This window comes from Natator depressus, chromosome 7 (genome assembly GCF_965152275.1).
Source record: "Natator depressus isolate rNatDep1 chromosome 7, rNatDep2.hap1, whole genome shotgun sequence".
NCBI lineage: Eukaryota > Metazoa > Chordata > Testudines > Cheloniidae > Natator > Natator depressus.
Genome location: NC_134240.1, coordinates 42,615,272 through 42,633,560, shown reverse-complemented (window position 1 = coordinate 42,633,560; position 18,289 = coordinate 42,615,272). Strand labels below are relative to the sequence as shown.

Genomic DNA, 18,289 nt, shown 5'->3' with positions numbered 1-18,289 from the left:
GCTAAGTGAAAGCCAGATACCAGTCTTGCCACTTCCCCCCAAGAATTCTGGTGATTTGGTTTGCATGTGAAATTCATTTGTCCTCCAAAATAGTCTTTAATCCTTCGAGGAATACTTCCCATTCTCTAAGTCAATTGAATATTTGAAAGGCCTTCCAATGGAAATAGTACCTAATAGGAGCAAAATTCTAAGTGGACTAAAAATTATTTCCAGTCCTGGATTCTAGAACAATTTTAAAAAACCCAACACGAATGTACCACTTTCATACAGAGAATATTTATCAAATGTACAGTATCACTTGTATATGTACTGTGACACACATTGTTCCACTTCACGTTACAATTATTATCATCTGAAACTAGATATATTTAAAATACAGAAATTGTGCTACCACTAGGCCAGCTACTATATCTGTGTATGCACAGACCTGTTGCCATGTTAAATACACAGCATAAGCAATGTACAGGTAAATCCTGATTAACCAAATTTCAGTGTTAATTTTGCAAATGTGTTCTGTCCCCATGTATATACTTCTAGCAGCTGAGGAGCTACTGAGCAAAGGCACTGATACTGACTTCTGAACCTGTGCAATTCTCAGTGCAGGATCATGAAGTTCATTAATTTACTGTAGATCCTCATTTTCCAAACCGTAGATTATCTGAAGAGTTTGGATGTCTCCTGTGACCTCTGGATAGTCGGGGTTCAGTCATACCTGTCTGTTACAAAGAGAAATTTCTTTATTCCTAACAGGCAGAAAATGATGTGACATTTAGTGAACAAGCAGATGTCGAAGAAACGGCAAAAGCTCTCCAAGAACAGGAGTACATATTTGGGGATTACATTGAGAGGCTTTGGGCTTATCTCACCATCCAACAATTACTGGAAAAACGGTAACGAAATATAAATTAACAGTCTCTGTGAAATAGCATGAAAACACTGGGCAGCTAATTGGCGATATCCATTACCCATGCGCAGAAAATTCAGAACTGTTTACCTAATTTACTTTCCATCACATAAATACACCCATGAGAAGGCCAAAGAATAGTATGTATTGTTTTTTCAAGTTTCAGAATAGGAGCCGTGTTAGTCTGTATCCACAAAAAGAACAGGAGTACTTGTGGCTCCTTATGCTTAAACTTATGCTCAAATAAATTTGTTAGTCTCTAAGGTGCCACAAGTACTCCTGTTCTTTTTGTTTTTTTCAAGTTAATTTTAAAGGAGTGCAAATACAGGATCAGACTGTGGCTACCTGCCCTGCCCCTCAGTGAAGTCAGGAGGAGTGCTCTCAAAAGGAAATGTGTATTTCTTTTCAGCAGAGAAATGGATAGCTTCATATTTTAGAGGGAGAATAAAATGCCTAATCCAGTGTTTAATGATTTGGCTTTGTAGAAAGTTTACGTTCTGATTCTCTCCCTTCATTCAGCACTGTAACTCAGGGAGAAGAAAAGGAAAACCTTACAGCGGAAGCCCTGGAGCTCTCTCTGAAATACAAGTTTGTGACACCTTTGACATCCATGGTGGTTACGAAGCCAGAAGATAATGAAGATAAAGCTGCAATTACTGATAAACTGGTAGAAGGTACAGACATTTTTCAGTTTTACTTTACTAAGGGAATTCAAATGACCATTTGACAGTCCCTTAGAGAGGGGCTTTTCACACTGAAGCAGAGTTTCAAATATATATGCAAATATATTTTCCAAGCCATGCCCTCCTATGGCTAGTATAGCTTTCTTCTGTACACCACACAGAATCATTTTCCTCCTTTAAACTCACTTCCATCAGTCCACCTTCAATTGCTACCCATTTGCCCATAAATTTAAAATATACTGTAAATTTGAAATCATGGTATATAAAAATACGAACATCTCAAAACAATAAATAAAACCAAGAAACACTTTTAACCTAAATAATCTAGACATGCTCAACTTCAGTTCACATCCCTTCCTCCTATACTTTTCTGTATATTGTTTTAATTCAGGACCAGATGCAGCAAGTTCGTACTCACATGAAGACAGAGTACTCTTGTAAGGTTTTGCATACTTGAGACATTTAGATAACTGAAGGGCAGGTATAATGTCTTCATGTTTGGAAAACACAATATACGTATATGATGCAATAGAAGAAAGTAGTCATTTAAAATTCAGATCCATTTATCTTTCCTTTGTTCTTGTTTGCTTTGTTAGTTATTAGCTAGTTGTTCATTAAATTATCATTCCCTCTTACAGCCTATTTTCTCCTACTTTAACCTATATGGCATGAAGAATCACTCTGTCCATCTTTAGTAAGCTGTACTGAGGAAATTAAGACAAGTACATTCCTTTTCAGTGCCTCAGCTATCACTTCACCACATACATTGCTCTGATTCTCCTCATTTGTCTCTTGTCCTTGGATTAAGTCCACCAAACCTTCCACAAAACACCCCAGCTGGACTTTCCCTCCACTAGCCTAATGGTTTTCCTTGCTTGCTTCCCAGCACTCTGACAGTTTCTTCACAAATCCCTGGCCTTCAAATGTGCTCCCAGCTGACCAACCTGCCCCTTCCAGACATACAAATGGGGTTACAGATTCAACCATAGCCATCAGCTCTTCGAGAAATATGAAGGGTCTCATCGCATATCATGAAAATTGCAACAGGGATATAAAATTGTCAAGGCAGCTTCATGAAAGTGAGACAGAGTAAAGCAATTGCCAGTATAACTATTCCCCCGGGCTAATATTAATTTTTCACATGCATAATTGATTCCAGATTTCTTGTCCCATATGTTAAACATTTTCTTTTCATTTGTTCCCCTTGCAGTTGGTTTACATTCACTCACATCAACAGCAAGAATATGGGCTTGAAATTTAAAATGCTACAAGAGTTATGTCTGAACCATCAAACCATATTTGATTTTTTTCTTCAGAATACCTAATTAAAATGGTGTTTCATATTAGAGCAGATTATCCAACTGTTTAACTGTATGCCTGAAACTAACAGTTAACTTTTTTATTATTATTATTATTTCGTATCCATCCCTGGTAACAGCTGAAGGTAAGTTTCAAATTCTATTTGTTTTACCCAATACTTCTGTCTCTTAGCACTGGTTGGGTATTAGTTGCTGAATCATCTATATGACAAATTACACACTTTACAAAAAATAAAATTATTTGAGCAGTATTCTGAGTGAATAATTCATAAATGTGTAAGAATTTTATGATTTTTTTCAAGCAGAATATTTGTAAATAATTGTTTTCATTGTTCACTCAGCTCCATCTGTCTTTGGAAATGGTAATGAACCTGTCATGGTAGACTCTAGGTGCCTAACACAAGCAAATAATAAGAATTGTTAGTTGCTTTCCATGGGCAGGATCATTCACCGCCAGATAACTATATGGAGGAGACTCTTGGTCCACAGATTTCTCTCCTCTCACATGGAGGACCAGGGGTGTCAGTTGCCCATTCAGCACCAAGTCACCTTGTCCCCATAAAGGCTGCTCCATAAGTCTAGGATCCACATGGGAGAGGTGGAGGAGACTGACAAAGCAGTGGAGTGGGTAGAGTCAGACAGGATGTACACCATTCCCCCTCCAGCCACAGAGTTTACCAGGACAAGATGAGATAATATGTCTTTCTGTGGACAGTCCCACAGCCCCTATGGGAATCCCCCAACACAGCCATGCTGTCAGAGAACAGGCATAGAAGCACTGGGCCTCCAGGCAGATGGTCTTGGCCTCTTAGAGATTCCTGGGGATATAGCAGGTTTTGGGGCAGGCCCTGTGGTGGATGGAAAACACATGCCTCCAGCCAAATTGGTAAGGAATGGCAAAAGAGGATCCTCAGAGACAACCCCCACCCCCCACCCCAACAGGTTTTACTTTTAGAGGAGATGGTCTGGCCTCAGGAATGAATTGTTGACTTTGCTTCTTCCAGGGGTTAAAGAAAAGGGCAGAATTTGGTCCATGTACTGTGTCTGCATCTATGCTACATAGAATCATAGAAATGTAGGGCTGGAAGGGACCTTGAGAAGTCATCTAGTCCATCCCCCTGAGAGAGGACGATGTGTACCTAGACCATCCTCGACAGGTGTTAGTCCAACTTATTCTTAAAAAACTCCAATGATGGGGATTCCACAGCCTCCCTTGGTAACCTGTTCTAGTTCTTAACTATCCTTTTCTTCAAATGTTTTTCCTAACCCACTTCCCCCCTCCCCTGCACTTCTGGGGATAGGCCAGATTTATGCTATTCATGGTAAGATTTTTTGTTTAAATGTCCCATGTAAGTTTCAACTTTGCTAGAGTAGTGTAGTTGTTTATCAATATTCATATCTACATTTGCTTCACTCCTATTCCCTAACTCTTAAGGGCTCCAATATTGTCGGAAAGCTCCCTTCGGATCTTATTAGTGCTGCTCTGCATGTTGGCCTGAGCAGATTTCTCAAAAGCTACACAAGACATTTCCTTTCTCCAAGAGTTGGGTTTGCTGTCCCTGGAATGCTCTCAGCTTGGGAAGCAAGGGATGATTCAGTATGTGTTTTCTAAACATCTAGAAATCTATAGACAAATGCAGGATATCTTTTATTTTTGTCTTTCATTTATCTGTCCTAATACTGTTTTGTTTCATTCACAGCAAGGGCTGCCCCAGGCACTCAATCATGTAAGTCATAATCTTGAGTTTCTGAATGAACTAGAGTTGTCAAAGGAATCATTTCAGGCAACAAAAATGATCAGGCAGAGGGAAATTAGTTTGTCTGTGTTTTCACCTATATTTTAACAAACTCAACATAAAATGTAACTAAAGATTGAACAGTCATATACATCCTTGTGATTTAGGGATCGAGTCTTACAGCTGTGAAGCATCCATCACAGATCAGGTTTCCACACCTTGCCAAAATATTCATCAGGAATCTCTGAGCCACACGTTGGAATCACTGAAAGAGAGTTCCTTTGGTGCCTCAAGTGGAGAGCATCAGATGATGAAGACAATGTAAATGAGTTTGTCTATCCTGACAACACTTTGCCTGATTCAAGAGGAGCAGCAACTGTCACACTGCAGCTATAGCAAACAGTGTGTGTGTGTGTGTGTATAGATAATCTCCCGTGTACCTGAGAAAGACCGGACAATCTTCTCCATTTGTTCTGCTTTTAGTCCTCTGCCTCCCTCTTCCAGCCTTAAGTACTCTCTCAGCCTGTCCTCTTCCAGACAAGAAATATCAGAGGAAATATCTTCACAACCTGTTTGTGATACCCAGTCATTCACAGAGAATAAACACAATTACTTCTAGTACCTGCTGAATCAGTAAATCGGAGACTGGGATTGACCCTTAAGCCTGGGGTTTTGCACATGGCAGTGCAGAGCAGTACCATCAAACCATAACCATTATGTATTAGAACTAGAATAGAAGTTAAGCTTTAACAAGTAATTTAAATTGTTAATATCCTACCTGTGTTGTAGATACAGTGTGCAAATTTTGGTTTTAGTTCTAATAATCTTTGTTCTTTGTTTCTGTGCAGATCCAACACATTCTTATCAGTACAGTAGTCCTTCAGTCCCTTCCCTATATACTAGTGGTGAGTTTGTTTTAAATTTAATTTGCTCTACATTTCCCTTATTCTTTTATAACAGTCAGCCTTCACTGGTTTAATCCTTAACCTGGTCTTTCTTTCTGCTCCTAAACCTCTTGACAATAACCCTTACTTTTCTCTTCTTTGTCTGAATGGTACTCACTCAGTCTCCTGCTTTCACCAGCATTTTTTTATGTCCCTCCTTGTTACTATCTCAACAGAGCTTACTCGAGGCTAAGGGCTTACTTCTTGGTGTGCCACCTGGTGTAGCCCTAGTATGTTAAATTTTAGTAGTTGGGTTATAGATTTTTTTCTTCACTTGTAGAATTTAAAAGTTTCATATTCAGAAGATCTTTCAATAGAGTCAATTCTATAAGTAAATTTTAGAAATTTTCCCAATTTGTTGCTCTCTTCCTAGCAGCAAGCCAGAGTACTGGGGTATATTATATTGATTTTACATAGCTTTAACTCTTCCACAATTCCATGTCATATTGAACAGATGGACAAAACCAGGATTGTTTAGATTTTGCTAAACATTGTGGGTTAGCTTTTAGTTTTGCAAAAAAATGGGTGTTATATCCAGCTTCTCTTTATCTAGCCCCCCTAAATCTCTCTTCCCAGAAATTTATCTTTTTGGCATTTCTCTATTCGTGGAAACATTTTGCAGGAATCAAATGATCTCTTAACTATACACATTAAGCTCAGCTGTATTCTTTGGTCTAATTCTAAGACTTTTTGCATTAGGATATCATGTTTTCCAAACAAAATTGCCTCTTATGTAAATGGCCTTGTAACTGGACACTCTTATCACAACACACACACTTATCACAACAAAACTATTTTGCTAAAACTCACATGTGTATTTGTTATCTTTAGGTCCAGAAATCTCATTGGGTTCCAATTTCTCCTACCTCCAGCCCTCCACCAGTAAAATATGTTGATATTAGCTAGACACATTGCTAAATGTGGCTACTCTTTCATTCTAATCTCACTATTTCATTCTAATTTAAAAGTTGCTGTTCTAAAGGGGCAGTATAAATCAACAAAGAGGAGACATAATAATGTTTAATTAACTAGTTTTTGTTTGTACAGAACTTTTGAACATCTGCAACTATTATATACATGCTAGTGATTATTATTTACAGTTGATGGAGATCCGCACTTCATTATATCAGTGCCACAAAAAGAAGATGCCATTTGTTTCAATATCAATGAAGAGACTGGTGCAGTGTTAAATTTAATAAATGACCCAGTTACAGGTGAGTTTTTCATCTTTAAATACAGTAAATCAGGATATTTACTCCATTTATAGGGCCCTTCTCTTCCTTGACACAATGTGAGCTTGTAACTTCCAGTGACATTAATGGGAGTTACACAGCTACAGCAAGGGAATACTCCATCACTTAGTGTAAAAGGTAAAGTGCACTGCACCATTAGTGTGAATATATTTTCACTTTTAGTAGGAAAAGGAACTTTTAGCCGTCCCCTCAGAGGAATTGCACAGGTATTATATGGCCCAGTGAATGGAACTAATGAGAATTCTAAAGAAGTAATGTTCGCCATAACTTGCCTGGAATGCCTGGAAAAGGCTTAAAATGAGTGAGCGAGAATAATGGCTCAGACTTTTCATTCTCAACACTGAAGCTGCCTCTCAATACAAGTAGAATCTTATTCCATATGCCCTGTAGGATGACCAGATGTCCCGATTTTATAGGGACAGTCCCTATTTTTGGGTCTTTTTCTTATATAGGCTCCTATTACTCCCCACCCTCTGTCCCGATTTTTCACATTTGCCATCTGGTCACCCTGATGCCCTGGTCGCTTATTCTTAGTGAATTCCCGTTCAACAGATGACTCCAGGCCAGATTCTCCATTGCATTATAGCTCTTACATGCTGCTCTGGACCACAATAAATAAGATCACAATTCTGATGTGATTCTGAACTGATTTATTTTCTCAAATTTAGTTTTTCCATGTCATTCCTTGACATATGCTGACCAGAATCTTTCCTTTTTTAAATTTTAGGCATCAGAGTCAATGGGCAGCTTATTGGAGATAAGAGAGTGAGCAGTGATGCAAAGATCCAAAACACATATTTTGGAAAACTTGGGATTGAAAATAAGCAGCTGGAATTAAAACTAGAAGTAACTCCTGAGAAAATAACCCTCCAGAAGGGCAGAAAGAAGACAGTTTTCACCTGGCTTGATACAGTCACCCTGCGACAAGAAGGGTATCACAAATACCAGAATCATTCAAGAATTTTCAAATTTGTGAAAATGCTATTGTATAAAGCTGAGTGAAATTTTTCATCTGAAACTTTTTTGGTGGAAAATCCAGATTCAACAACAGCACATGTTTTGTGAAAGCCAGTTTTGCTGAATTGTTTCAGTCAACTTTTTTTTTTTAAATTCAGGGGGGGAAAACAAAAAACTTCATTTTGACATTTTTCTATATGAAATGTTTCAAATTTTCAGTTCTAAACAACTTTTTGTTTCACAATTTCCTTTAATTTTATTAAAAATCAATCAAACATATTAAAATGGTCAAAATTGAAATGTTTCATTTAGAAAAATGTCAAAATGAAACATTTCATTTGACCAGAAATAATTTTTTTTACTTTTTGATTTGCCAAAAATTTTGAAAAATTTCACTTTCCGACTGACCCCAAACTTGTATTTTATTTTACTTTTTGGAATCATCAAAGAACTGAAAAACCTGTTATTTGCACAGCTCTACTAAAATTTAGGATACATTTTATGAACATGCAAAGGATAAGCTGAACGCTCTAATACCGGTTCAAATCCTGCTAGATTCTGCTCTCAGCTTTACTGTGTAAATATAGAGTAACTATCATTAAATTTCTCTGGATTTACAATAATAAATGAGAGCAGAATTTTCCTCTTACGTAAAACAGGATTTAGCTTTGTACCCAATACTACAATGACTAACAATCTTTAAGAGATAAATAACAAGGTGTGGTCTATTCTATATATAAATTGTCAGAGTTTTAAGTTTCACAAAAATTTTGCTCAAAGACAAAACAGATATATTATAACAAACATCTTTTCAGAAATGGAAATCATGCCATTTATAGGTAGAGGAATCATAATGTCTCTTCTGTTGTGTGTATATATATAAATAAAACTAGTTAGGGCCTAATTCTCCACCTACTTGCTCAGTGTGGAGTTATTTATACCAGGCACCAGATCAGAATGGCAATATTTTTTATGCAGTTTGTACAGATGTAAATGACTATCCAAGATACAAAATAGTGGACAATCACCTGCTGTTTTTAGATTAGCTTCAACATTCACAGCCCTACCTCTTTAAATTTTCACTAGGTACTCCGAGTAAAAGTCTCGTCTCAGAACAAAGGGAAGATCAACTTCAATGTTCTGCTCTCCTCCGACGCACAGCTAGAGCCTGTTAGAACTGTGCAGTAGAGAGAGCAGGATAGCAAAAACACAATCTGCCCTGTGCATTTAATATTTTTATTGTGGTAATGCCCAAAGAACTTAATCAGGATTGGAGCTTCATTTTTACTAGCATTGACAGAGAAGGTGGGTGAGATAATATCTTTTATTGGACCAACTTCTGTTGGTGAGAGAGGGACACTTTTGAGCCACACTGTGAGAGCTTGTCTTTCTCACCAACAGAAGCTGATCCAGTAAAATATATTACCTCACCCACCTTGTCTGTCTGATATCCTGGGACTGACATGACTACAACTACACTGCATATAACATTGATGACACAGTCTGGAGAGTTTACTGTCTTAGCTCAGACAGTCAAAGGGGAGGGAGTAGTGGCACACAGCATTCAAGGAAAGTGGTGATGAAAGGCATACATTTTATTAATAAACAAATACATAGGCATACTATTAGGGTGACCAGATAGCAAGTGTGAAAAATTGGGACGGGGGTGGAGGGTAATAAGTGCCTATGTAAGAAAAAGCCCCCAAAGTCGGGACTGTTCCTATAAAATCGGGACATCTGGTCACTCTACATACTATATCCAGTTGTGTCTCAGCCTATCCATTATTAGGTGGCCAGTTCTGGTAGGTGTTTCAGTAGAAGTAGCTTGCAAAGAGATTTGAAAGTGAGGGATTAGCCTTCTCTAAGATAATTTTGCACTCAGTCTCAATACTACACACACACAGTCAGGCTACGTGCTGAAATCTTTTCTTGTTTGCCAGACAGTTTTCCTTTCTCAAGTCCTTCATCATCTCTAGTAATTCTGTTATTGTTCACAATAATGACACCAAGAAACATAAGATTTCTTAATTATGGTTTCATTTTTCCCCAGTCTAACTGTGATAATCAACAGGAAAAAAAATCTGGTGCTTTCAATGGGAGATGGCGCATCATTTGTTATTGTTTTGCACCAAGTATGGAAGAAGCATCCTCTACACCAGGACTTCCTAGGATTGTATACGCTGGATAGTCACAAGCTGTCTGAACGTACCCATGGCTTATTAGGTATGAATTGACATAAGGCCTTGTGGGGTCAGACTCTTCAAAGCTTTATTAACTATTTTTCTTATTCCTTTTCCCAGTGCTTAAACTCACTCACTTGCCCCCACTGGACTCTCAGATCCACCTTAAGGTCTGCCTTATACCCATCTACAGACTTGTTTTCTTTATTGCACCAACTATCTCAAACTCTTTGAAAAGTGTTTGTTTTAGTTTGATCATCATTTTACACCTAGAGATAGGCACTATTAAAATACTCATTACTCACTGTACAGCCAAAATCTGCCAATTCTCTGTGCATGCATCCACACTAGAAAAAAGGTATATTTTTACCTTGGAAATATCTTGACCAGCTAACATATGTTAAACCCAGAAACTGCCTTGTCTTCACCTGGGTTTTGCCTCAAGTTAGCTAATATGGTAAGAACACACATTTTTTCCCCCATAGTGAAGACAAGGCCCTGATTTCATGTTCAACAGTCATTCTGGGCATAAAGTGAGCGGCGCACATAGTCAATTCAATGTACCCTTTCTAAACACATGCACATCATGCATCATTTGAAAGCTTATTATGTCTACTTTAAGATGAGGTATGATGTGGAGCTATCATGTGGTGCCATTACCATAGAAACAGGAATAAAAAATGATACCATCAACGTGTTAAAATGATCACTTCAAAATATTTGCATTTGTTTCTGTTAGCTTAATGACTCTGTTAGCTTACTGTATTATTTCAAAACAAAATTGGATTCCTTTGGGACCTCAAAACATCACAATAGCAATGTAAAAGGTAAAAACAATCTAATAATAAATATGTACAGGTATAATTGAATTGTAATATCCCTGGTAACATTTCTAGTCATCATCATGAGCGCCTGTGCGGCTGAAGCCCCGAATCCTGAGCCCCGGTACCTCCTGCAGGGCTGACACCCCAAAACCCAAGCCCTGGCGCCTCCCATGAGTTTGAAAATGTTTACCAGCGTTCTACTCCGGTGGGCTCCAGATGAAGTTAAAACAATTTAGACTTGCCTTGCCCATGCTGTGCATGGAATGAAATTGCAGAACCATAGTGGTTTTACTAATCTTGCCTGTAACTTGCTAGTGGCATATCTTGCCGTTTCTTTATCTGAGGGAAGTAGGGCTTCATATCTTTGTAGCAGCTTGGAGAGGAGAAGAGCCTTCTTGTACATAAGATCATTGTCTATCTCTTCAATGAGCTGATAAAATGCAGCATGATAAGGTGATTGTACTGTTGCAGTGTAGCTAGTTGGTTTTACTTTAAGATTTGTTTTACTCAAGCGGGAAGAAAGAAAGAGTGGAGTGATAATCTTAGCAATCAAGTCTGCCATAGCTATTCTGTGCAACATGTGATCAGCTCCTCTTTGAAGTGCTGCTTTCCTTAGTTTGGTTGCTCTGTCATGTTTCTATTTTATGAAGTTTCTTGTCTTTCTTGTGTGTTTTTTGTCTCAAGCAAACTATACAACAGGACCCAGTGCTGGAGGATGAGCTTTCTATGGTAGCTATAGAAACATGTGAATATGATGCTCTCTGATTAGATTCAGAGTCTCATTCAATAGCAGCCAATACAATTCATCTCTCCTGGCTTCTGATGCCAGCATCCCAGAATTCTGTCCAGCACTGGTGGCTTTTGACAGTTTTGCATTCTTTTGATTTTCTTGACAAATAACACATTTTTCAAAGTTTGTGGAGAACTTTTTCTCTTTGATGTAAGCTTTAAGGTCCTTATGTCCTCAATGTCTTCATGTACTGTAACTTCCCCAAAGAGATAAAACTCCCAAAGCAGCATTGTTAGCATTACCACCACTAATGCCCACTATTTTTCATTTTGTACAAGTATACAGAAGTGTGCTAAATTAGATCTATATGTTAGTATCAAAATTGACATTTTTGTTTATTGAGCACTTTGATTGAAGTCCAGTAGGAAGCTGTGTATTGTCATCTCCAACACTAATACTGACCTGTGCATAAGTGTCACTGAATTAAAAATTGAATTAAAAAGCTACAAAGAAAAAAGTTTTATATTAGGAATTCATGTACAGTTACATCTACCCACTCTGCAGCACAGACTGTGGCATGCAATCTACTGATACTGGAGAACAACCTTCAGAGTGAGGCTGATCTGCTCAGCAAATTTCAATTGAAAATATAGAAAATTATTATAATCACTTGTGAGATACTTTGACGATTAATAATATGTGATGTGAAAACATTTCATATTAGTATACTGCAAAATGCTGATATTTGCCATTTTTGCCACATGCTAAACAGATTAATCATTTCTGAAAAAAAATACTTGCCCATGCAAAAGCATTAAACATCTTGCAATACATTGTTGTGTGGTAGCTTTGACCAATGAACACCACAATAAGGTGTTGAAATTAACTTAGACAGTAAAAAGTGTAGTAGTAGTTATGTTGCAGTATTGCTGGAACTGTGAAAAAAATGACACGCTCATTTTGGATACCATTGTTTACCTCACTTACAGGCTTATGGCACCACTTGACAGCTCCACATTGTACCTCATCGAACATAAATAAAATAAGATTTCAAATGATATATGGTGTAGGGTGGGTACGTTAAACTCCAAAAATATGGCTCTTTTTGGAGAATTGCTGAATACTTAAAGGCACAGCACCACTGAATCATATTTTCTGCCAGTGTAATATCTTTACTGGGATGCATTATCAGTTGGAAGCACTACTGTGTGTTCAAGAATTATGTAAACTCCTGCCAATTTTCCCTTGCAGGTTTAGGTTGAGGGTAACAAACTTGTATTCCTAATAGGTCAGTGAGTTTGCTGATGGTGGAAGGGTAATGACCTATTACAAATGTAGGCTCACCATTTTTTTGCACCTATATTTGGAATCTGAAAAAAAATCATCAGTGGTGATGTATATTACATGTTGGTAAGCCAGTGTGTTGGATGGTGTAATTTACAGGCCAGTGGGGCTCTATAGCAAGAAAATGCTAACAGTAGGTGGTCAGATAAGGTAGGACAGGGTTTTTCAAAGTTCGGGTCGTGGCACATCAGGCACTTGGTTGCTCTGGTCAGCACCGCCGACCGGGACATTAAAGTCCCATCGGTGGTGCTGCCCAGCTAAGGCAGGCTAGTGCCTACCTGTTCGTTGCGCCCCGGAAGCAGCCAGCAGCAGGTCCAATACCACTGCCCCCACCCTGAGCACCAGCTTCTCACTCCCATTGCCTGCTGGTGAGAGTCGCGTGAAGCCCCTTGCGCGCCTCTGCCTAGGAGCCAGACCTGCTGCTGGCTGCTTCCAGGGCACAATGCGGTCTGTGGTGCCAGGACAGGCGGGAAGCCTGCCTCTGCACCTCGGCTGCGCTGCTGACTGGGAGCCGCCAGAGATAAGTCCGCACCTCAACCCCGCATCCCAATCCACTGTCCCATCCCCGAGTCCCCCCATTGGGTTGCAGGCATCAACACTTTTCTTCAACTGGGTCCCCAGGAAAAAAGTTTGAAAATCACTAAGGTAGGGCATTATTCGCTGTACTTGCTACCGTCCCTTTGGTATTTTAAGTTACAGGATCCTACAGGCACACTGACATAGCCTGGTTTATATCAGCTCACTGGCATGTATCTCACAGTATCATTTATATCACCACTGAGTTTGGCCTTGTATTTTATTAAATAAACTACAATTATGTCTGTTTGTTATCTAACATTTGTGAAAACGCTCTAGTTATCCTACACCAGCCATATAATAGTTTTACACAAACAGTGCAACACAGTGCAGAAGCAGCAGCAGCAAATTCTGCCAGAAGCGTGCACATGCAATTGGAATTCAGAAATTATACCAAACAGTTTTCTGAGCTCAATCGTGTTCAAGTTTACTGTGGCTGCTTCCCAGTACATGTATTTATTGTTGAATAAAAGCAGTAGGTGCTTGGGATGAGACTTCCAACCAATACAGCTGAACAGCAAACAAGGTGACCATGAAGAATTTATGAAGGGAGATAAAAAGAGATAAATTTTACTGTGTATGCTTGAGTTAGGACACAATTTATGGAGAAAGGGAGCTGAAATAAAATCCCTAATCTAAGCAGCCCAAAACTAATTTACATGAATCAAATAATTTAAAGATAATTATTGGCAACTCAATTTTCAGTTGTGAGGCTCTACAGCTGTTCAAACAAAATGGTCTTGTACATGAAACATCTTTTTGAAGATTTGATTTGCATAACTAGACAGCACTCTGTCCAACCCCATCCATTTTTGCATAGTACTAATCACATTTCATGAAGCTGTATGCCCAGATTGGCTTCCTTTAACACAAGTCACTGAAAATTTAGACACAGATGGATGGAAGATACTGTAGAAGAGTAAAGGATTATTAATTATTAAATAGATATTATACAGAATACAAAACAGATAATACTTAAGTTGGCCTGAAAGTTATTATTTGCTTATGCAAAATCAGTGTATTCACAAATTGTGTGGATGCATATTTGACATTCTGCTGAAAATTTGGCCCTGTATACCTGGATCCTTAGGAGAGCCTGAAAAATCAACGTAGGAGCGTAAATGATTTTTTTAATGCACACCACAGGCATGGAATGTTAACAGTTGTTATTGTTTCTCATTTTTAGGGCAATTTTTCCACCACATTGACTTTAATATACTTGAAATCCATCCTGGGTCTGATCCCAAGAAACCAGATGCTACAATTGTGATCAAAAACAATAAACTGACAGTAACTAGGTAAATTATAATCAAGTCCTTAGAAAATATTACCTTATCTACTTGTAGCTTGTGCATTGTTGTTTACATAGTTATATGTTTTCTATTTCAGGGGCTGGCAGAAAGATTACAGAAAAGATCCCAAGCATGGCATTGATATCCCTTGCTGGTTTGTTCATAACAATGGAGCAGGGCTGATTGATGGAGTTCACACAGACTATATTGTTTCCAATATATTTGACACAACTGTAAATTAATCCTCAGATGTGTGTTTAGAGAACATTTTTCTGAATGAGTTATGCTTTCTAATAATCAGCTATTAAATTATAGGTTTCAGTGTAGCAGCCGTGTTAGTCTGTATTCGCAAAAAGAAAAGGAGGACTTGTGGCACCTTAGAGACTAACAAATTTATTTGAGCATAAGCTTTCGTGAGCTACAGCTCACTTCATCAGATGCATTCAGTGGAAAATGCAAAAAACTCAAATAAATTTGTTAGTCTCTAAGGTGCCACAAGTACTCCTTTTCTTTTTATTAAATTATAGTACGCTTACAGAATTACAGAATTGGTGTGTTGGTTGGCAATACTATCACATAACCAATTCTAGGGAATCAGGCTAGTTTATGTGTGATCAGTTCTTGAATGCAAAATAGCTGTTCTGTTTGCCTAAACAGGCATCATGCAACCAATATCTACAAAATCATTCTATTTCATCGCATATACCAAATATAGATTTTTTTATCAAATTAATTTACAAGCTTTATAATTCCTCTGTGTAAATATAGAAAAAATATTTAATTCAAGTACTTGAGTCTCAAAAGTTTTAAATAAAAGCATCAAAACTTGCTGTCTTATTCAGTCATTCCAACTGCCATCCAACAAGGCATAGATTCCAGAATATGAGGTAAATGAATTATCTGCAGCATAACAGAGCATCTGACACTTCTGATCAGATAGACCAGACCTTATTTTCAAGAGAATTCATAACTTTGTAGAACTATTTGTGTACTTGATTGTATTGTGCAGCATGCTGGTGTACCACCACATTCCTGGATGGGTCATTGGCAGCAAGGTTTGAACCTCGGAACTTTGGATTTTAAAGCATGAATCACTATTACCTGAACTGAAAAATTCAGTTCTGATAGCCAATCTGTATCAGGCTCATCAACCTCTGAATGTGACCCAGCTACCACTAGAGCAGGTCAAAAATAGGCCTACATTTTAATTCATAGCAAAATGCAACAATAGTTTTGTCATGTGTTGTAAATATTTTGCACATTCTGTTAAAATGAACACTTCCCAAAAGAGTAGGAGTAGGAAGATGAACCCCAGAGGAGGAGAATCTGGGGGGAGGGATAGCTAAGTGGTTTGAGCATTGGCCTGCTAAACCCAGGGTTGTGAGTTCAATCCTTGAGGGGGCCATTTAGGGATCTGGGGCAAAAATTGGGGATTGGTCCTGCTTTGAGCAGGGGGTTGGACTAGATGACCTCCTGAAGTCCCTTCCAACTCTGATATTCTATGATTAATCCTTAAGATCTATTCTGTTTTCACGGTAATCTTAGTAATGAAAAATGGGAGATCAGAAGTAAAGAAGATACATGCTTCTACACTGGGTGCACAGTTTCTCTGTTTGCCAATTTTTTGGCTTTGATAAATAAGGTCACAACAGTATATGCAGTGTTCTAGGTATTTCTGATAGCGAGATGAGGAATATTGCAAATGATAAGAAAACCTTGTTTTAGTTACCCACCAATAAAATAAAATTGGCAGGTTTTTAGGGGTGACCACTATAAGGAAGCAGAATCACCACAAAAGTAACTTTTGTCCACAACGTATCTTTGAGTCTTAAAAAAATTAACAAAAATTTAAATTTCATCAAAATATACAGTTTTATCAATGCTGAACCATTTTGTGGAGAAGTGTCTGTTTTGACAGTGGTTCTGTGAGGAAGGTTTTTGAGGTCCCAGCCTCTCCGGTCACTTCTGACCAGAGACGGAGAGCGAGAAATCAAAAATCTGAGCTTTTTTATGTGAAAACAGCTGTTTTGACACAATTCTATTTTGCAAGAACATTCAAAAGATTTTGGTTTTGTTCCACTGTGGAATGAAAACAAATTGTGAGAGCTCAAAAATTGTCACAAAATAGAATTGTCATTGTTCTCCAGACATCTCTAGTTCTGGATGCTTAGACGCAACAGAGTTGTTATAAGAGTCCTGTGGCAGGTTCATCACGCTTTTCTGTTTCTCAACTCACTATTTTACTTTTAATTTTGCAGTTCATCCCCTTTTTGATGCATGTGTAGGTGCCATTAAGGTTAATGGAAATTAAGTGCATGGGTCAGAGGAAAAGTAGACCCTCTTTGTGTATACAGTTATTTTTAAAAACATGTTAAAAAAAAACTATTTTATTGCAAAGATTATACAGGTTTACAGTTAATGTCCACAAACAGATGTGTAGGCTTATCCCACTCAGACTTGATAACATTAGAGTAGCATGTAAACTTAATTATAGCATATCTGCAATTCCAAAAGTTAATATTTAATTTTTGGCCAGAACATTGACTTGGCAGTGCCACTATAATTAAGGTTGCATCACCACTTCTATTTAAAGGTCAGCTTTCTAAATCCTCTAAAAGCAACATGCTCAGTTGGAGTCCTTTGAAGTTTGGTGTGCCTCAGGAGGGTGCAGGGTCGGGTTAGTGACCCAAATTTGGGGTCATTTGAGGTATGGTTTGTGGAGATATAAGCACTGGAAAAACATAGCAATTTTTCAAAGAGTTTCTAGGTTTATTTTATTTTATTTTGCACAGAGTTAGAGATCAAATTGTTGATGTGATGCAGGTCAAAACAGTCTAAGTCTGTCAAGTTTTATCTAAGGTAATGGATAGCAATCACTAAATCTTTGGGAGAGACAAATAGAGAACAGCATGCATGCGCCAATAAAAAAAAAAAAAAGAAAATGGCCTTTATTAGTGTTAGATGGAATCCTGTGGGAGAGAGTGAATGGGTGTAAAAAGAGGTGAAAAGAGTACATTTAAGCAACTGGGGTTGGCAGTGTACAGGTATTTGTGTTAACAGGGTGTATTGGGGCATTGCTTAAAGAGAACAGAGTTAAGGATGCATAGGCAACGTTAATGTAGTTTTTTGCCATTGAATTTCCACTCATTTTATTAATGGCTAAGAGTCAAATTTTAATCAGATCAGCTATAAAGGCTGAAAAAAGATAAACGGAATGCAGGTGAAAATCACACTAAACCATATACTAGTCTAAAGTAGGTCAAGGGTAAATTTCCCTTCTCTAGTTAGATTGAAGGAGAAGAGGTAACTTTTAGGAACATGTAGGGAGGAAGAAGGGGGTCTGCCACACAACCCAAAGTTTCTGCCTCTAACAACTCTGGCCAGTGAAAAAAATAGAAGTAGCAGCACAGATGAACAACCCCACCCCTCTCCTCTATTCTTCTGCCTGTCACCCTTTGTGTTAAAACTTGCACTCTGTAAATCAGGCATGACAACTACAGTGAACCAATGCAGTTACACCACTGTAAAACCAGGACAAGAGCAGAAT

General features: G+C 38.1%; 1 protein-coding gene across 1 annotated transcript in view; it reads left to right on the top strand.

The window, feature by feature from the left end:
* LOC141990717 (inter-alpha-trypsin inhibitor heavy chain H3-like) overlaps positions 1-15,092 on the top strand; it is a 44,844-nt gene extending 29,752 nt beyond the window's left edge. Inside the window, exons 13-22 of the mRNA XM_074958263.1 lie at positions 751-890; positions 1,424-1,578; positions 3,026-3,031; positions 4,607-4,633; positions 5,491-5,547; positions 6,687-6,800; positions 7,567-7,771; positions 9,847-10,019; positions 14,637-14,748; positions 14,840-15,092. Of these exons, the coding sequence (XP_074814364.1) occupies positions 751-890; positions 1,424-1,578; positions 3,026-3,031; positions 4,607-4,633; positions 5,491-5,547; positions 6,687-6,800; positions 7,567-7,771; positions 9,847-10,019; positions 14,637-14,748; positions 14,840-14,984 (1,134 nt within the window). The 3' untranslated portion in view covers positions 14,985-15,092. The remainder of the gene's footprint in view (positions 1-750; positions 891-1,423; positions 1,579-3,025; positions 3,032-4,606; positions 4,634-5,490; positions 5,548-6,686; positions 6,801-7,566; positions 7,772-9,846; positions 10,020-14,636; positions 14,749-14,839) is intronic.
* Positions 15,093-18,289: the final 3,197 nt, after the last annotated feature.